The sequence below is a fragment of the Sorex araneus genome, chromosome 2 (assembly GCF_027595985.1).
Source record: "Sorex araneus isolate mSorAra2 chromosome 2, mSorAra2.pri, whole genome shotgun sequence".
Classification (NCBI taxonomy): Eukaryota; Metazoa; Chordata; class Mammalia; order Eulipotyphla; family Soricidae; genus Sorex; species Sorex araneus.
This window is the reverse complement of record NC_073303.1, coordinates 52,697,407-52,718,898: the sequence shown is the minus strand read 5'-3', so window position 1 is coordinate 52,718,898 and position 21,492 is coordinate 52,697,407. Positions and strand designations below refer to the sequence as shown.

General features: G+C 40.8%; 1 protein-coding gene across 1 annotated transcript in view; it reads right to left on the bottom strand.

The window, feature by feature from the left end:
• The window catches only part of SNTG1 (syntrophin gamma 1), a 407,706-nt gene that overhangs the window by 45,115 nt on the left and 341,099 nt on the right, over positions 1–21,492 (bottom strand). The window contains exon 16 of the mRNA XM_055126797.1: positions 517–669. Within this exon, the coding sequence (XP_054982772.1) occupies positions 517–669 (153 nt within the window). The remainder of the gene's footprint in view (positions 1–516; positions 670–21,492) is intronic.

The following is a 21,492-nucleotide window of genomic DNA, read 5'->3' as shown; positions in this document are numbered from 1 at the left end:
AGAAGCATTGTGCAGGCCAGAGCCATGGGGAGGGTGTTTGCCTTGCATGCCGCCTACCTGGGTTCGATCCCCGGCATCCTGAGCACTGCCAGGAGTAATTCCTGAGTGCAGAGCCAGGAGTAATCCCTGTGCATCACCGGGTATGACCCCAAAAGAAAAAAAAAGAAAAAGAAAAAGCATTGTGTGTGAAAGAAATCATTCAGATCGAAATGAAATTATTCAGAGTAAAATCTCGTGATTAGAGATCAGAAAGTGTCTTTGTAGACAATTAAAATCACAGCGTCTTCTATTTTGCTTTAAGTGGGATCACCTCTCTCTGGGAATGGAAATACTGTGGCTGCTGATACGAATGAAGGATCCCGCTGAGGAACTGAAGCTTCTCCAGGCTTGAGAACAGCGGTAGACCGCCTCCTGTCCCTGCGGCGCTGGAGGGCCACGGGACTCTCCCCACTGACCAGAGTCGGGCGGGAAGCTGGAGCATCCTCCAGGGGCGCGGCTCTGCGTCCGGGCGCTCACCTGGATGCGCTCCACCTCCAGGAAGGTGGCCGTCTGGAAGGCGCGCTCCCACTGGGCCAGGTCCGAGTCCAGCTCCACGGCGAAGTAGAGGTCCTCCCCGGCCTCGGACTGCACGGTGAAGCAGCGCGTCCGCCGGTCCAGCAGCTCGCTGTCCTGATGGAAACCTGGGGTTACACAGGCTGGCGCAGATCAATGCCCAGTGCTGACACGGCGCCGCTCCTGCTCGCGTTTGCTAAGGATGGGGGGGTCCCCGGGGCGACCCCGAGGCTCTTGGACAAGAGAGATCACAGGATCTGCTGGTGAAGCCACCTGGCAGGGTGCTGATGCCAGGTGTGCCAGGAGGAGGCAGACACACAGAGCAGGATCTCCCCCGGGTGCGGGACACACAGAACCACGAGTGGCCCCAAACTGGAGAGCCGGAACACAGAGCCGGGCTTACCATCCAGCTGAAGGACGGGAGACCTGGGACTCTGGGGGGGGAGCTGGCAGCCTGTAGGGGGGCGTTAGGTGCATGGGGACATCATTAAGAGTCTTGCAAACTTCGGGGCAATGTCTAGTTTTATACCTCTGAGTCATCTTTTGCCCGCATGCCTGGCTGTCTTCCCCGGGGCCCCTCGGAGGGGATGGGCTCCAGCTTCACTCCCCACCCCGAGCAGAGCTCCCCTCGGCCAAAGACCACGGAACCTAGCTATGGCCATGCTGGAGGCCCTTCTCTACACCTTCGGACAGGCCTCATGCATGAAGATACCCGCAGAGAAACCCAGGTGTGTGTAATCCCATTAACGGCCAACATCCAGAGAGAGACTTAAAAGCAAACTATCAGAAGCGTGCGGCCTCAAAGCGGCCGTGCGATATCTTTAGCCTGCTTCTCCCTCTGGGAGAAACTGGCAAGCTTCTGAGAGTTTCCTGCCCACATGGGACAGCTATGCAAGCTTCCCATGGTGTATTCATATGCTGAATCCAGTAACAAGCTGGATCTCATTCCCCTGACCCTGAGGAGCCCATAGTGCAACATCGTTAGGAGGGCCGAGTCAAGATCTTAGAAGATCTGGACTTCTAAGATCTCAGGGGAAGGACGAAATGAGATGTTACTGAGCCCGCCCGAGAAATCGGTGATTAACGGGATATTGTGATTGTGATTGATTGTGAGTCATCTTTAAAAATGGTCACAACCAAAACTCCAGTCTAAAAATCTGGTCATGCATAGAAAGATTGCACTCATCTATGGTATATAGAATAACAGAGTGGGAGACTAACACCCAAGAACTGTAGAAATAAGTACCAGGAGGTTGACTCCATGGCTTCGAGGCTGGCCTCACATTCCGGGGAAAGGGCAACTCAGAGAAGCGATCACCAACTACATTGTAGTCGAAGGCCATGTGGGGGAAGGGAGTTGCGGGCTGAATGAGGGCTAGAGACTGAGCACAGTGGCCACTCAACACCTTTATTGCAAACCACAACAGCTAATTAGAGAGAGAGAACAGAAGGGCAGTGGCAGGGTGGGGTGGGGGGGAGATGGGATTGGGGAGGGTGGGAGGGACGCTGGGCTTACTGGTGGTGGAGAATGGGCACTGGTGAAGGGATGGGTTCCAAACTTTGTATGAGGGAAGTATAAGCACAAAAGTGTATAAATCTGTAACTGTACCCTCACGGTGATTCTCTAATTAAAAATAAATAAATTAAAAAGAAAATCTGGTCATGGCCGTACAACAGAAGTCATGATCTCTGACTTTAGCTATTGCGAGAATTTAGTTATGAGAACTACTTTCTTACAGATCAGGAGGGCAACACACAATCTCCCTGCCTCAGAGAGCTCTTGAGATAAGCTGGCAATACTTGTGGTTGCGTACAAAAATGTAAGAGCTTTAAAATTCTGATTTCGTCACAGTGCTCAGGAGGTAAAGGTGGCTGATGCTTTGCTAACTGGCCTTGTGGCTGTGGGCAAGGGTGTTTTCAGGCTCTGAGCTGAGGGCAGTACCCAACGCTGATAAGGCAGCAGAGAGGGCGGAGGGCTCCCCTGTGGCAATAGCAACAGATTTCCTGGGAAATTACAAAATCAGCAGCCCTGAAACTGAAAAAAAAAAAAAAGCCACTTTGCACGAAATGGGATCTGAGGCCTGATCAGCCACGTCTTCAGTTGACACCGGAAACAGACCCAGAGAAGCGGGAGCCCCAGAGAGAACAGCTTCAGGGAGACAGAAACTGCAATTAAGGGCTTGAAGGAGTGTCACCAAAAACTTCAAAGCTGTCCCTTTGTGACAACACCTGGTCAACCCCCACCCCTGGCAGACAAAGCGAGACTAAGGCAACACTGAGAATGTGCATAAAGGCTGCTCCACTCCAAGCTCTGTCTGCCCTGGAGAAGGCTGGGTTCTCTCAGGAGCATCTCTCTCTCCCTCTCCCTCACTTTCTCTCTCCCTCTCTCTGTCTCTGTCTGTCTCTGTCTCTCTCTCCCCCTCCTTCCTTCCTCCCTTCCTTCCTCTTCCTAAAAACCCTCCAAATAAAATCCTGAAATTCTTTTCTGTGAGGCAAGACAAGAACCCATAACCCTGGGTCAGGCCTGGGACTGACTTTCCTCTCCTGCGAAGAGCAACCTGACTCGTTCCAACCTGACCCCCCCACTAATGTGGAGGCGGGATCAGGCCCAGAAGACCGAGGGGCTGCCGGGTGTGTCTCGAGGGCCACCCAGTGCGGCTGGCGGGGCTCCGGCTGCCCACACGGGGCTCACCGCACACTTGACCCATCCTAGTCTCCCCGTCTGGTGGCAGAGGTGGATCTGTCACTTCCCAGCCACCTAAGCCACCCTAGGCACCAGCCCAGTCAGTACTGCACCGGCACTACTGAGTACCAGCACCCACACAGCTGCCCCTGGCACTGGGTCTCCGCAGCCCAAGTTCTATCGGTCTGAACCGAGTGGATTTCTCTAATCTTAGATGAGCAGGAACATATTTTACACGATAAATAAAAACACATCTGAGTTTTCAATAAAAACAGTGGTGGCATTCAAAACATACATGGTAATTGTATATTACGATTACATTTTATTCTATCAAAATACTTTGACAGCAATTTATTCCTTGTTAAAATTACTCAAATAATGTGTTCCCACATCAATGTCTATTCCAATTTTAGAGATATTAAAAATATGCAAGCAAACTTGATGAAACCGGGCTTGATTAGAGCTTAATTATTATAATATTTAAAGATAATCATTAAACAAAATATTAGAACTAATTTTTTCTTTGGCAAGTTTTTTAAAATAATAAATTGTAAAATCTTCCTCTTTCATTGTCTGTATGTTTAAAAGCACTAAAGAAGAGACAATGAAAGGTAGTTGTATTTAGTGTTGTAGAACATAGCCTTTGTAATTTGCTCCAAGTAAATGCTCAGAAAATATAAGGAAGGCACCCTCTTTTTATGTTTAATGATTTTTTTATTTGCTTAGAAAATTAAAAAATTAAAGCATAATATTTAAAAAAATACAACCCAATGAGAAGTAAAATGAAAAATACTCCAATATAAATGGGATGTAAAGTGTATTTTAGTAGTTGGATCTTAAACAGTTTAGAGAGATTTGCAGTGACACATTAAATAATCACACAAGTCAATACGTCAGTACAGATTATTATAAGTGGTATTATCGAAAGTATGTACCAAAATATATGGAATAGTCAGGAAATTGTATTCTTGGAAATAAATTTTAAACAGTGTTTGAAATAGAGGGTGGAAGTTAAACTATTTTAACTCTGCAGAGGGAGTTAAACTATTTTAACTTTGCCTCCTGCTTTAAGGCAAAAGACAGGGATACATTCCAGAAATTCCAAGATGAGAAAAGAAGGTTATGTCTGGGAAAAAAGATGGGTCATGCATTTTGGACTTTAACATAAACATAAAAACAGTCAGTGCACCAAAAATTTCAGTAAATTCCTTGATTCTGTATATATTACAATCCAAATTTTAGACATTTAAGCTGATGACACTGAACAAAAATTCAAATAAAAACTGAAGCATTTCCAGAAAATTTGCCAAATTTATGGCTAATAAGATGGGCCTAACTTTTCCTGTAATATAAAATTGTGATTTCTGTAGTGGCCAAATTGATTTGTTATTATCCCTTTCATAGTCTGTCTCTTACCACAGAGTTTAAAAGTATCAATTCATTTAAGAATTTTTTGTTTTCTTGGAAAGCCTTTCATGGACCATTTTAAAATTGAATTAAATGGGAAATAGCTAAAACTCTGGAAGAAATTATCCAGCTCTGAAGTGGCTCAGCAAGCTACCGACAGTATTCCGCCTGCATGCAGAGCCTGGCAAGCTACTTGTGATGTATTCCATAAGCCAAAAACAGTTAACAACAAGTCTCACAACGGTGCCCGCTCGAGCAAATCAATGAGCAATGGGATGACAGTGCTGCAGTGCTACGGAAGTGGCTCAAAGGCCGAGGACCACCCCTCTTTGAGATGCAGAGCCTCTACTGAGAAGAGTGAACCCCCTCTGAGAGCTTCAGGAGGGCCTGAAGGTGACACAAGGATTTGAAAGGCTGGTCCTGAGCAGTTTCTTTGTAACCACACCCAGAATTTTTATGTATGTGGAGAACTCCAGGCCAGGAAAACGGAAGAATTTGCTTTTACCCTTCCCCCAAGACCATTCTCCCTGTTACCCCCACGAGAAGCCTGCATTCTCTCCAACACATACTCTCTCTTTCTTTCTCTTCCTCCTCAGTTTTCTAAATTTATCTTGAGAAAGCAATTCACTTCCCTAAATCTTAGTACATGTATTGCAAACATAACACCCCAAAGGAGAGAGAGAGAGAGGGTAAGAGGGAATGGGCCTGCCACAGAGGCGGGGGTGGTACCCCAAATGTACCCTGAGACCTCCAGGAATGACCTCTGAGCACTGAGCCTAGATGAAGCCCTGAGTACAGTTGGGTGCGCCCCCCCAAATTAAAAATCTTTATATATCAATCAGTTCAATTTCTATATTTTATTCCTAATCTAGAAAAAGAAAGAAAACGTTTTAATGAAATTACATATATTAATAAAATATGTTTTTTGAAGTTAAGTGAGTTAATGTTGGTTTGTAGGGCTGTATATTTTCTTACGGGCGTGATACCAGACCATTATTTATTTGTCTATTGTGGGATCCCCGGGGCACTTCTCAGGGGAGCCAGGGACGTGGTCCTAGGGGCCCTGGGCCAGGCACACCTCTGGCCTGCGGCTGGCGCTTGACCAGCTCTACAAGCTCCCCCTGTCGTCTTGTGGGGGCATCTGGCCCCTTGCATGGACCTTGGGCCATACACTCAAGACATGTGCCAGGCCTTGGAGCCCCCCCTCAGGTCCCAGGTCTCTGACAAAGCTGCCACATTGCACCAGAAACCAGAATGCCAGCATCCAGCTCCCGTCCATCCATCTCACCTCAGACGGACCCCTGCTCTACCCCAGATACTGACACTGTCACAGTTCATACTTACTAACGGCTAGTAGTATTTCATTGTTAATTTGTATTGTTTATTCATTTTTCTTTTGCAGGACATGTGGGTTGTTTATCGTGGGACATGGATTGTTCATACATGTTGACCTACTAAATATTTCTGCAATACATATTCATATACTTTTTCAAATTAGTATTTTTTCATTTTTTTGCAAAAATAGTAAAAATACCCGTCCATAATGTAGTTTTATTTCTTTGGCCAAATGTAATATCTATAATATTTTCACAAATAACTAAAAAAAAATTATTCCAATGCCCAATGGTGAAAGTGGATTGTTTTTCCTCCTCTTACCCACCAACAGGTGTCACTGGCACTTTTGATGTGGGCCATTCTTACAAGTGTGAGGTAAAATCTGTTACTTTTGATTTTCATTTACTATGAGACATTTCTATGTTTTCTTTAAATTTTTTAGCAGTGATTTGTAATTTTAAATATAATAGTCTTTCATATTCTTAAGTTTATATCTGAGTAACTAAGTATTTTGATGCAATTGCGAATTAGATGTGATTTATTATTTTCTTTTAGTTTGTTTATAGAAATACAGTATAGTTTTGCATATATCTTATAACTTGCATCTTTATTATTTGTGTGTCGTTGTCTCTCATGCTTTTAGCTAAATCCCCAGGATTTTGTGTGTTAACTTCATATTAATTTGCAAATAGTGATAGTTCTACTTTTTTCTTTTCTAACTATAATTACTGGAATTTCTTTTTTTGACAAATTACTGTGACTAGTTCATTCAATACTGAATAATAATGGATACATTTGCCTTTTGCCTAATCTTGAAGGAAAATCTTTCGATTTTTGCCCTTGGGCGTGACACTGGTTGTGTATTTCTCTTCCTATATTGATCAGTTTCTCTTACTGGCGTTTTAAGAGTGTTTTCCACAAATAGATAATAAATCTTGCCCAATTCTATCTTTGCAACTATCAATATTATTTTATCATGATACAGAATCCAGAGTGCTTAGAGCACTATATGGGCTCACTCTTCGTGATGCTTAACCTGATTCGGAGACTTTTGAGACTGTGTGTTCAGACTGGACCAGGGGCTCAGTCTACAGTGCTCAGCAGTGCCACACCCAGAGATGCTCACGGGCATGCAGCACAAGAGCAAGCCAGGGTGCCCTGCATACTAGACATGCGTTCTTTTCACCACTTGAGCTATCTCCCTGGCCTTTCACCTTATAATTGTTATATTTTCTCAGGTGATATGTGTATTATCTGAGCAGAGTGGACCTTCCTTGGATCTCTTGATGAATCCCCTCTGCTCCTGGTGTTCGATTATCTTAATGTATTTGAATTCCATAAGATTTTGTTCAGCAATTCTTTTCATTTTGTTCATTAGACATACTGGTCTGTGGTTTCCATTTTTCTTATTGTCCCTTTGTGCTTTGGCATCAGGGTAATATTAGCCTCGGATAATGTGTTCGGGAATTTGCTACAGTCATTGGGAGCTTTTATAAACACAACAAGAGTACAGTAGCTGAAACAAAAGAAATCAACAAAAGGTTTCAACAGGAGAGTGGTATGACCCTGAAACTGGACCAGCAAGCATGAGGATAAGTGGTGAAAAATATTCAGAGTCCAACAAGTATACTAATTCAATAACTTGAATATAATATAAAAGCTGCATAGAATAGCATTCAAAAAAAAATAGCAAAGGTGGCCAGAGAGATAGTGAAGGCAGAGCACTTGTCTTGAGCATGGCCCACCTGCCTCTGACCCCGGCACCCTACACGGTCCCCTGAGTCATCCCTGAGCTCAGGACCAGGAGTAAGCTGTGGCCCAAATAAAAACAAAATATTAATAATACTGAGAACTTCCCCAAACTAAGCAATGGAACTTCAGAATGTATTTCTTCATGGGAAATTGTAAACTTCAGATTAAAACTTTGATTGGAAAAATACCAAAAATGCACATAGCATATTTTCAAATTCAGGCTCTAGGTTGATCCAATAGTAATGTATTACAATAGACTATAGTCATTACTTAAATGAAATATTGGTCACTTTCACATTTGGGGAACTAAGTATGGGATCAACATCCTAACATTTTCTCATGATAAAACAAAAGCAACTGGTGCTGACGTGGCTGTAGGGAAAAGGGAATCTTCACCTGCTGCTGGTGGGAATGTCCATCAGTTCAAGCTTTCTTGAAAATAACATGGCTTCTCCAAACAGACTGAGGAGTGAGCTTCCACACAATCCAGCAATTCCACCACTTGGTATCTACCTCAATGACCCAAAAACTATTCCACCAAGAAATCTGCACTGTTACGCTCGCTGTAGCACTGTTCCCATTAGCCAATTCTGGAGACAACCCAAGTATCCAAGAGTAAATGACTAGTTAAAGAAACTTGGCTGTAATAAAAGACAACGTCGTGCAATTTTTTGCCACGACTTGACTGGATTTACAGATCACACTGAGAGAGGCTGATCGGGAGAGAGACACAAAGATCCTCTCATGTGAAGCGTTTAAAGACACTCAGTAAGGGGGTGAGGGTGGTGTCTACAGACTGAGCTTGCCCTTGGGGGTTGGAGCAGAGTAGGACTCTGAGTGCCCAGGGCAGGCCCTCCAGGCCGGGGAGGGTGTGGGTTTTGAAGAGTGTATGTATGAAATCCTATCAGTTACAGAGCTGTAAATCACAGAGCTCCAAGTAAAAGGTTAAATAATCTAGGAATGGAGCTGGAGCAATAGCACAGCAGGTAGGGCATTTACCTTGCACGAGGCTGACCCGGGTTCAATTCCCAGTATCCCATATGGTCTCCCTAGCACCGCTAGGAGCAATTCCTTAGTGCATGAGCCCGGAGTAACCCCTGAGTAACGCCAGGTGTAACCCCCAAACAAAACAAACAAAAAATCTAGGAATGGAGAGATAGGAGACAAATTCCTAAACCCCTGCCCCCTGCCTGGGATAGCCATTTTATTAGGACAAATCCTGACCGCAGCCCTCTTAAACTGGAATTAATCTGTAGCATGAAATCAAATTTGTTTTTTCCCACCAATTTTAAATAGGAGATATATTAGCTACAGTCAAATTCCTTTCCTTTCCAAGTGCTCCTGTTATAAACTGGTAATAAGCTCCCTGTTTAATCTCTCCATACAACATGGCGTATGTTCTATCACTTCTTTAATATATGTGAGGTTTAATGTTATACAGCACATAAAGAATGAAAACCCTTATTTAGAAAAAAAGGAGAGCTTTAATAAAGAAAACCACTTATGTGGAAAGATACTGGATAACTTCAAAGGGAAAATGAATATTAATATAACATTTAAAAATAGAGTAATCAAATGGCTTTCCCTTATATTTCATTAGCATCATTTATTTTGTATTTCAATATGCTTGAATCAGTTCTTATTATTTTGATTGATATCAGAATTTTCCCCAAAGAAATTATTCTTGAAACAGAAACTTCACTGTAATAAATTAATATTGCCAGAACTAGAAAGCAAATGAATAAGCAAGAGATGCACAAAACAATAAGACTAATTTTGTATAACATTATTAGAAGTAAAAGTTTCTTCTTGAGATGAATGGCTTTAATTAATAGTTAAAAATTCATCATCTAGACTTTAATTTTAATGCTACTAATTCTCAAGATAGTTATATAATTCTTAAAAATAAATTCTTAGTATATGCTTAGAAAATTAGCAAAATATAGAGCTTTCCCCTCCAGAAAAATAAAAGCTTGACAGTGAAAAGTAGTATATTGGTCATTATCATAATCACAAGGATATTGGATCATAAATAGTAGAAGCTCTGACTTATAATATCCCATTAAGAAATAATTCAAACATTCATTAACTTTAAACATTTCTAAGGAATGCAATTGAATATCTACTTAATACTTGGTATGTAAAACATTTTTGTAAGCTTATTGTACTTTTTAAATAATATCTCACACTAGTTTATGATACTCTTAATAATTATTCTAATGTGAAGATGTTTAAATTTAGCCAATATTTTTTAAAAATTCAGTGAACATATTTTGTCAAGTCACCTTTCAACTTTATAAATTCAAAAGAAGCAAATTAGTTTAACCTTCCCCGTAGCACCATAGAGACTACATTTTAGCTATTTCATTATCTTAGTGTTTCTCCTTTTCTAGCTACACAGTTTTGTCCTAATTCTCAAATAAAATAGTAAAAGTCTTTAGAGAGCCAGAACTTACTCATAGGAAACTCCCACATGAGGTTTTTTAAGGGTGAGAAATTGTAGTATACAAGCAAGCATTAGACACTCCATTCTTTTCTTCACAAATTTATTCCTTATAATTGCTCTTGCCCTTGGATCATCTTATTTGTTTGTTTTGTTTTTGGGGCCACAATCAGCAGAGCTCAGTGATAATCCCTGGCAGGCCTAAGGGGCCAGATGGCACGTTGCTGAGGGTACCTGGGTTGGCCACTGGCAAGGCAAGGGCCCTCCCGGCTGGAACGTCTCTCAAGCCCTGGCCCTTGCATCTTGTCCCGCCTCCCCAAATTAAAAGATATTCTTCAGTGTGTCTGTTTGATATTGAACCAGTCTGATAACAGATGGAGGCAAGAAGAGCAACAACAGGTCCTCAGAGAAGCCATTTGTCACGGGCCCTACTCCTACCCTCGCCACGCCACACCCTCTGCAAGGATCCGGAAGTTTCATAGATAAGTTTGCTCCTGCTGATCCACCTCCACGATTCTTTGCCACCTTTTGTCTCACTGCCTCTATACACGTTATGAAGCCCAGTTTAAATCAAGATTAATTTTTGGAACAACAAATGCACCATCTTCTCAGATAATTTCTGAATAAGTCTTTTATTTTTTATCTAGATATATTTTAATGGACTGGAGCGATAGCATAGCGAGTAGGGTGTTTGCCTTGCATGTGGCAGACCTGAGTTCAATTCCTCCATCCCTCTTGGAGAGCCTGGCAAGCTACTGAGAGTATCCCTCCCACATGGCAGAACCTGGCAAGCTACCCGTGGCGTATTCAATATGTGAAAAACAGTAACAACAAGTCTCACAATGGAGATGTTACTGGTGCCTGCTCAAGCAAATCAGTGAACAACGGGATGACAGTGATACAGTACATTAAAGGTTATCATGTTTGACATGCTTCTGAGTTGTCTTCTACAGAACAACTCAGGATAAAATAGAAAACTATTATAACAAAATAATACTATTTTTCTTTCTTTTCCATACTATTGGTATTTATTCTTTAAAGTAAATTTCAATTGTAGGATAAAAGAATTTCTATTGGAATTTAGAAAATTTTCTATAATGCCAACAGAAGCCTCAACAATTATTTTACTACTGACCTATAAGAATGGTCATAGTGTGTATTCAGTTAGCAATCAAACATAACATCAGGCAATATTCAGATGTAGAGACATACTTCTGAAAAAAAAAAGGATGTTATATATGCCCATGGATATTGGTTTGAATGGAAAAAACAAAAAAATTAAACAAAGTAAATACTAATACATAGCATGTAAATACTAACACATAGGATGACAAAACCTGATTAAGGGTTTTGGGAAAATGCTGGGCTCAGGGGAAATGTCATTTACAGAGAACAGTAAGGAAAGCTGGTGTGTATAAGGAGGCAGCTGTGAGGAGACGTGGAGGAAACCGTTTACGATGGCCGTGAGTTCAGAGAACGTGAGCCCGGAGAAGCAGCTCGCCAGGCACCAGGCGGAGGCTGTGTTCTGCATGAAGCCAACCCACATTTCTCTGTTTGTTTGTTTGTTTGTTTATCTCTAGTGCCACATAAGCACCCAAACACGGCCAGGAGTAACTCCTAAGCACAGAATTGGCACTGTTGGATCTAACCTACCACCAACAAAGAAAAGAGCCAAGAGATGACTCTGACACTGCAATTTACTGAAACACAGCAGCACTGAGAGACAGCAGACAAGCACCCGGAGACGGCAGGGGGGTAGACGGGTGAGGGTTAGTGTGGCAGGGACGGGTCATGCCCTGTGCTCTGGAAAACTTTGCACTTAATTTTGAGTCAAACCCAAAACGAATGGGGTCCCAGGAATAAATTTTAGATTGATTTAGCCTCTATTTTATTTTTTTGATTTTTTGGGGGGGGGTCACACCCAGCGATGCTCAGGGGTTACTCCTGGCTTTGCACTCAGGAATTACTCCTGGCGGTGCTTGGAGGACCATATGGGATGCCGGGGATCGAACCCGGGTTGGCCGCGTGCAAGGCAAATGCCCTACCTGCTGTGCTATCACTCCGGCCCCTGATTTAGCCTCTATTGAAACCAGTCCATTTTTTTTTCTCTGAAGATCCAAAATCTACCATATGATCTAACACTTCCACTTCTATGTTTCTATTAAAGAAATAAAAGACACTGTGTTAAAGACATGCATCCAAATGTTCACTGAAGCATTATTTATACCAATCTATAGAATAATTCATGCCCAAAATAGATGAATATTAAAAAATACTGAAACAGATTTTTTAATGTGATTCTACAAAGCTATAGAAAAAAAATAAAGCTTATAATGACATAGATAAAAGTCAATCAAAGCAAAATAAATCAGAAGGAGAAAGATAATATGAAATAATTCCATTCGTATGTGGAATACATAAAAAGAAAGTACATAATCAGACAGAACCAAGTGAAAATGAACCTTCTATTAAAAGGACAAATTGAAGTTACTAGAGGGGTAGAGTAAAAGGAGATAATGGTCCAGTTGACTAGTAGAGGGATATCGTATTGTAGTGGTGAGTGCAAAGGGAGACAGGTATTGAGATGAGTAATGTGGTAGATGAGTAATCTCCTCCTGTGTCCGTTTATGCCCTGAAACGGACACAGGAAGAGATTTTTTTTAATGAGAAAAATTAGAAAAGAGCAAGCAAGCTTAAAAAAAAACAATAAAAATTAGGTGGGGGTGGAATTTTGTAGCTTAGCATCAGTTTGACTGTATTTTGCTTAATTATAAGGTAAGACTGTGAAAGAAATTAGTTATAGATTAGGTACACAGTATTGGAAGTAAGAGATGCTAATTCTGAGGTATATACTCATTTTGATTTTAGAGATTAACAAGTGGATATCGTAATTTATATATAGAGAAAATAAGTGCATTAACTAAATAAAGCAGAGTTTTAGAACTTTGAGATGATAAGATCAGTTAGTGGTTATGAGAAGGGAATCATAAGTGTGGGGAAATGGTAAATGGGGTAAAGCTGAGAACTTAGTGGTGAACTCAACATGGTATATGCATATGTCGATATCTGTGATGTCGCCTATATATATGGTGCTAGAATGCAAAATTTCTTCAATTAAAATATATGTAAATTATCTATGAGAAATGATATCCACATGGCAGCATCCAGAAAGCAGTAAATACATTCATTTGAAATGCAGACTAAGAACTTAAAATAAAGTGTAATAATTAGCATTAAAATGACATTTAAAGCAATGCAACTGGCAATTCGCTGAGAATAACTAAGGAGTGAATTTTCATGACATATCATTCTGAGTCCCTATGGAGTCTCCTTAATTATTTTTACTTAATAGCACAACCTTCAAAACATTTCAATATAAATTTGCTTCCATATACAAAAATAGCATTACCATAAAGTTTACATATTTATGTTAAATGGAAAGCAGATTTGCGTTATAAATAAGTATATAGAGAAATACTTATTTAAAATAATGTATAATGAACTTTTGTGTAGATACAAATGAAATGCATTGATATAGGGTGTTAACAAGAAAGTATTTTAGATGCCATAACACAGAGATATTATTTTTTATATGTAACTCATTGATTTTGTATGTTATCTTTTTCTATTCTTTGTGTTTCTTAAGTCACACCCGCCGTGCTAGAGTCTTCCTTCTGGCTTTGTGCTCAGAGATCACTCTGGCGAGACTCAGGGGACCAGTGGGGGTACCAGGGACCAAAAGTGGGTCGGCCACATATAAGGCAAGCCACCTGTCCTCTGCACAATAGCTCGGGTCCCTCCTTTTCCATTCCTGAGACTTGGAAAACCGTTTTCTGTGCCAGAATGGCAGTAAAGAGGTAGGACAACCACCTCGCCTGAGGTCTACCGGGCACTGATCTCTCCACCCTCTAGGTACCTGGTGTCGAGCAGTGGTGTTTGCTCTCTGAGTGCAGAGCAGGACACTGTGAGCTTCCTCAGGTCAAGTCCAAACCCAAAACCAACCAAGCAACCAAGCAACCAACCAAGCAACCAACCAACCAACCAACCAACCTATTATGTTAAGTATGCACTGCACTGTTGCTCTGTCATCCCATTGTTCATCAATTTGCTTGAGCAGGCACCAGTAACGTCTCCATTGTGAGACTTGTTGTTACTGTTTTTGGCATATTGAATATGCCATGGGGAGTTTGCCAGGCTCTGCCATATGGGTGGGCTACTCTCAGTAGCTTGCCATTCTCTGAGAGGAATGGAGGAATTGAGCTCCTGTCAGCCATGTACAAGACAAACTCCCTACACGCTGTGCTATCGCTCCAGTCCCATGTTAAGTATACCCACCAATATTTCTTCACTGGTAAAATATGGCATATAATCCTTATGTTTGTTACTTTGAGGTTTCCCAAATAGCGCTCAGGGCTCCTGGGGCCAACCCACTGTCCCCTGGCTCCCGGAGTAGGCTGTTCCAGGCCGGGCGGGACAAGGAGGCCAGACGCAGGGCAGCGGCACTCGCTCTCAGTGCTGCAGAGCTCTGGGATGGACCTTGGGGCCATGTCCAGGGAAGCCTGTGTCCCAGAGCCCCACACTGTCCCACACACTCACATACACACTCCAAATATCTGAGCTCATGTAAATACAAAATACACAGGTATTTATCCTCCAGTGGAAGCTTTTTGTTTTGCAGAAAGATCTAATAAATTCATCCTAATGCCTGCAATGGATACCCTAGATACCGTTTATTGCATTTGCTCTCCAATGATAATTTTATTAAATATAATATGTCTATTCTTTGATCCGACGACTATGACTATTTTTTTTTATTTGACAGTATTTCCCCAGAGAAACAATTGGAGGAGACAAACCGAATAAAAATGATTATTCGTTTGATGTTACTTAATTTGGTTTGAACACACAGTAATTGGGTTTCATTATGACAGACCCTCAATGCAGTTAATAAGTCCGTCTGCCCACGAGTAATCTCTTGCCAGCAAGCCTAAGCAAAGCTAGAATTCTGCGCTTTACTCGGCCCTGCTCTCAAGTTCAGTCCTCACCTCTGTGCTACAGTCTAACATTTCTGTGTCTTCTCGTCCCCTGAACTCCCCAGGAGTGATCCCTGAGCACAGACAAAGGAGGCCACGAGCAAACACTGAACCCCACTAGGTGTTACCCCCAAACCAAAATTAATAGAATTTTTTAAAAAATTTGGTTATTGAGACAATGGACGTGGAGGGCAGGGAGGGGTGCCAGCACGTTTCCTGGGATCCTGAGCTGGATCCAGTCGTACTAGAATGAAGAAGAAATAGACTCCTCACCTAGGGGTGTGAGAACTTGAACCCGGGCAGCTCTCGCCAGTGGGGAGAGAGAACCCAGACTCCAACTAACAGAGAGAACACGGATCCTCGAATTAGAAAGGCCCAAAGTGTGTCTTCAAACTCTGCAGTGATTTCTGTCTGTAGTGACCTCACCCGGACACTCTGACACTAGACCCCAATTCTGCATGTGCCTCCACAGGAGGGACTGCATTTGGGGGTCGGGTGACCCCCGGATTCCTGCCATTTTTCTTTTAGTTTCTGGGCCAACCCAGAAGTTCTCAGGGCTTCCTCCTGTCTCGAGGAATCAGTCACCGGGCAGTGCTCAGGTTCCAGGGTGTCAGGAATCCAACCTGGCTGAGCTCTGAGTAAGGCAAGCACGGTATTCACTGACTCTCTGCTCCTTCTTGCACCGCCTTTGAGATACTTCTACATGTGTCTCTGTTATGGCCACCCAATTTGTGGAATTCTACACCCCAGAGTAGAAGAATTCCAAAGGGGTGTTTGAACATCCATCTCGGAACTGCTCTCCCTCTACTACTGTCAGAGGAAAGGGAGGGAAACTTCCCTGGTTGTCTCGTGCCCTTTTATCAGCAGGAAGTTACTGCGGAAACAAAGCTTCACCCCAGGAGTGAAACCATTTGGACAATCCACTCCCGGAGGGGGAAATGCTTCAGTGAAAGTGCGGGGAGGAAATGGTGACAAATAATGGAGATAATCCAAACGGTCATTGAAAACTGCACCTTTGTGAGGCCTCACTGTTCAGCCTAAAGTAGCTGAGGACAGCCTTGTCCCCTCACATGTACAGACAGACACACGGGCTCGAATGGGGGATTCAGAGACAGCCTGCGACTCTTCCCTCCCCCAAGAATGAGCATACGCCCTTCAGGGCAGGGGGCCCTCACAAGGACAGACCACGGCCTGCACAGAAGTGAGTGTTCTTAAAGTCATGAACACACACACACTTTCTTGCACCTCCGGAGAAGGCCCTATACTCTCTTGAGCATCTCTCTCTGTCTCTGTCTGTCTCTGTTTCTCATTTGACAAAATCCCTCAAATGTTTGGGAAAAGAGCAACATACTGGGGCTGGAGCAATAGCACAGCGGGTAGGGTGTTTGCCTTGCATGTGGCCGACCCGGGTTCGATTCCCAGCATCCCATATGGTCCCCTGAGCACCATCAGGGGTAATTCCTGAGTGCAGAGCCAGGAGTAACCCCTGAGCATCACCAGGTGTGACCCAAAAAGCAAAAAAAAAAAAAAAAAAAGAGCAACATACTAATGAATATTTGGTAAAGAGGCAACCAAAGAAACACAATAATAACATATTCACAGAAACATGAGATAAAGAAGACATGAGTTACTGGAACAAATGGAGAATTTAACATAAAGTATTGTGGGCTAGGGAGCACATAGCAATACAAACTCACATCATGAAACAAAGGGCTCGAATAAACAATTAAGACCTACATCTTTAAAAAATAAAGAATAAAGGCCGGCTCGAGCTCCGCCGAGATTCGACCCGAGTGGCCATGCCTTTGCACAGCCGCTTTGCTGCTGAACAACCAGGATCCAGAGCCAGCTATATTACTTGGGGGTCCCAGCGAGTGCTTGCAGCCATGTCTCCAGACTGTGAACTAAGCTTTTGCTCCATCCTGCTCCAGGAAGGGAAATGATGCAATTTCCAACTTAAATCTCCCTGGAATTAATTACTAAAATACAGAAATCCTAAACTGCGTGGCTGCGGTAGACTTTATATCTCTTCATTCTCATCAGTGGAAAACTAATTATCAAATGTTTCCTTGTCAATAGGGCTGCATTATTGGCGGATAAACTCTAACAAGAATAGTGAGTTCTGTGTTGAAACTCCAGCAACAATAGTGAGTTTTGTGTTGAAATATGGAATGTAATCAAGGTAAAGAGAAAAGGAAGTGAAATTTATCAGTTATTCAGGGGTGGTGGGGGCTTGGGGGGTGGGGGGTGGGAGGCATACTTTTTTTTCTTTCTTTCTTTCTTTGGTGGTGGAATACGGGCACTGGTGAAAGGACGGGTGTTTGAGCATTGTATAACTGAGACATAAGCGTGAGAACTTTGTATCTTTCCACATGGTGATTCAATAAAATAAATTAAAAAAAAAGAAAAGAAAGAATAAAATATGACCTAATGCAGAATGAGAGGGGCAGACATAGAAGGACTACACTCATTTGTGGAATATAAAATAACATAATATGAGACTGACACCCAAGGACAGTAGAGACAAGGGCCAGGAATATTGCTCCACAGTTGGCAGCCTGCCTCATGAGCTGGGGGAGAAGGCAGCTGGGATAGAGAAGGGATCACTAAGTCAATGATGGTTGGAAGGATCGTTCGGGATGGGAAATGTGCGCTGAAAGTAGATAAAAAAAAAAAACAAATATGATGGTCTCTCAGTATCTGTATTGCAAACCATAATGCCCAAAAGTAGACAGAGTATGGGGGAAATTGTCTGCCATGGAGGCAGGGGGAGGGTTGGAAAAGGGGGGTATACTGGGGACATTGGTGGTGGAGAATTTGCACTGGTAGAGGGATGGGTGCTTGATCATTGTATGATTGAAAGTAAAACATGAAAGCTTTGTAATTGTTTCTCATGGTGATTCAATAATAAAAAATAAAAAATAAAAAAATGAACCTAATTAAGTAGAATGAAGAAAATATTTAACCTAAGATGAAAAATAATTGATATCTAAAATTAAAAAAACACTAAATACCAATGCAGATAAATACTGGTTTGTTGGGAGAATAAATAATGTTGGAATGTCCAAAGTTAAACTCACAGAAAAGGGTGAACACTTGAATCAATCAGATCATAAATTAATAGATACCATGGATGCATGTAAGTTCATAAGATATTGCTAAGAATACATTTGTGCCACTAAATTGTATACCCTAAAAGGAATATACACATTTTTACAATGATATAAGTTCCCAAGTCTAAATCAAGAGAAAATGAAAACCAGAATAGACGGGTTAGCAGTACAAAATTTGAAACTATAGTCACATCTCCCACTCCTCAAAAATATAAAGAATTCAAGAGGGTTTACTAGTGAATTTTCTCAAACCTTAATTGATGAACTATTTTAATATACTTCTCAATTTCTTCAGAAATTTGAGAGTGTTTCTCTGCACCCCAACTAGAATGACATCCAAAGCATAAAGAGAAAAAGAAAAATAGAAAAACAGATAAAGAAAATTATAGTTTGATGTCCTTAATGAACACAAAGGAAACAATCTTTAACTCAATCTTAGAGAGCTGAATTCAACAATAAATTAACAGAATGATAAATAATAATCAAGCAAAATTTGTTATAAGGATTCAAAGATGGTTAAGTATATGTGCAACATTGCATAAACAAAATTTAAGATAAAAATAAAAATTATATAACATGTTATCAAATGTAGTAAATCTTTTGACAAAACTCAGCATCTATTTATGGTAAAAACTCAACAAAAATGGTTCAATATACTAAAGGAACATGTAAAATATCCATAGCTAATATTACACACAGTACTGAAAAAAATTAGTCTTTCATCAAAAATCAGGAACAAGGAATTTATGCTTACTCATCGATGGTTTCCAACATAATTCTAGACATCCAAGCCACAGAAATTATGCACTGTCACTGTCATTGTCATCCCATTGCTCATCGATTTGCTTGAGTGGGACCCAGTAACGTCTCCATTGTGAGACTTTTTACTGTTTTGGGCATATCGAATATGCCACGGGTAGCTTGCCAGGCTCTGCCGTGCAAGCAAAATTCTCTCAGTAGCTTGCCAGGCTCTCCTAGAGAGACGGAAGAATCAAACCCGGGTTGGCCATGTGCAAGGCAAATGTCCTACCCGCTGTGTTACCACTCCAGTCCAGAAATTATGCAAGAAAAATTAATTTTTACAGTGATACAGTGATTCAAAGTGGAAAAGGATGAATCAAATTGTCAATGTGTCAAATGACATATTTTATATAGTATTGAATAATACATAAAATACTAAAGAATCTTTTGTCAGAAACTTTATTTCATTTAACAATCAAGACTAGATTAATATTTTAGTCTGTACCTAAAATATTTGTCTCCCGGTTTAAAAAATATTTGAAAAATCACCCAAAGCAGCAAATAGACTTACAGAACAATTTCTTAAATATAAAAAAAGAAGTACTTTCTGATCATAATTTAGGTAATGTTTAAATATATGAGTTCTTTCAAATCTGTGTAACTGTATTAGCTGGTATGATTTTTCTTACTTTTAATTTAAACACATAAGTGTAGCATTTTGAACATATTTAAATACTTTACACCCAAGATTTCTATATCAGAATTTATATTAAAGGATGTTACTTAGATGTGGTAAAATTTAGTTCCGTATTGTAGTCTTTCATTTTGCTTAATCTTTCTAATTACTCTCTATATTAATCTTGAAAAGGCAAATTTAGTAAAAGCAATGATTTTTCTGTCTTTTCTCCCATCCATTTAGCAAGTACTAGAAAGAAGACTACCTGGTACATAGAAAATATCAAAAAGAAATCCGTTACATGAAAGAGATATATATTCCTATGACATAGAAAAAATAGAAAAAAATAATCATGGAAATATCTAAATACCACAATTAAGAGATTAGCTTAAATAAACATGTTCAAAAGATAATATAGAAGCTTTTCAAATTCTATAGCACTTTAAAAAATGTTTGATATAAGGAAATCAAGATATATTTTATGTAAAATAGCTACTACAAACCACATGCCCTAATTTAGTAAACAAATGTCTGTGAAATACTGCTTATATGCAGACAAATAATTTTATCTCTTCTTTAAAATTTTCTCTTTAGTGTGTTATGATAAACTTCACTTACTTAGTATGCTTGTTTTTAAGGGGAATCATAAAGATCATTGTAGCTATTTATAAAATCATTAGGACAAATTTTAAATCTCAGTAATACAGAAATACTAGCTCAGTCACTACAGTGAAAATAGTGTACAAATATACGGACCAAGCAGGGACAAATGAAACTACTGATAGTTGAGAACTTGTTTTCTTCCCTCCCTCCCTCATTTTCTTTCTTTCTTCCTCCTCTCTTGTTTTTTCATTCTTTCATTTGTACTTTCTTTTCTATAATCTTTGATAAAAAGTTTAATTGGGAAGCTAATTAGATACCTTGCTAATTGCTTTTAAACAAAGATGGGAATGGTCTTTAATTACTGTAACACCTATTAGGTGTGACAACCCCTCTTTTCTAGTACTATATTCAAACAGATCACATTTGTTCTTCACAGTAAGGCAAGTAACAGAATGCAAACTGCACACAGTGGAGAGTAATCTTTGTTCTTAGTTAGATCTCGCATGATAGTAAATGTCAGCTTTAATCTAGGATTACTGTGCTGTGTAAAGGGGAGAGATAATCATAGATTTTTGGTGTCAGTCTTGAGCTACTTTAGATACATTTTATTACACTGTAAATATTCCAACATTTTCTTTTCCACTGAGTCTTTAACTAGACTCACTAGAATAAAAATGGAAAGAAATTAATTGGCATAAATTACAGAAATCATAATTATCTTTGGTTAAACAAAGATTATCAAAATTTGAATATATCAAGATTTGATTAAAAATGAACATTGTTTTCAATGAGTAAGAAATGAATTTATATTGTTATTCAAGTCCTCTATGGACTGGAGTGATAGCACAGTGGGTAGGGCGTTTGCCTTGCACGCGGCCAACCCGGTTCGATTCTTCCATCCCTCTCAGAGAGCCCAGCAAGTGATTCAGAGTATCCCACCCACACGGCAGAGCCTGGCAAGCTCCCCGTGGCTATTCAATATGCCAAAAACAGCAACAAGAAGTCTCACAATGGAGACCTTACTGGTGCCCACTCAAGCACTGTCATCCCGTTGTTCATTGATTTGCTCGAACCCGGGCAGCCGACCTCCACTACCCAACCACTGCCACGCTCCAGGCCACTTTCTGGACCCTCTGGCCGAGCCTCTCACATGA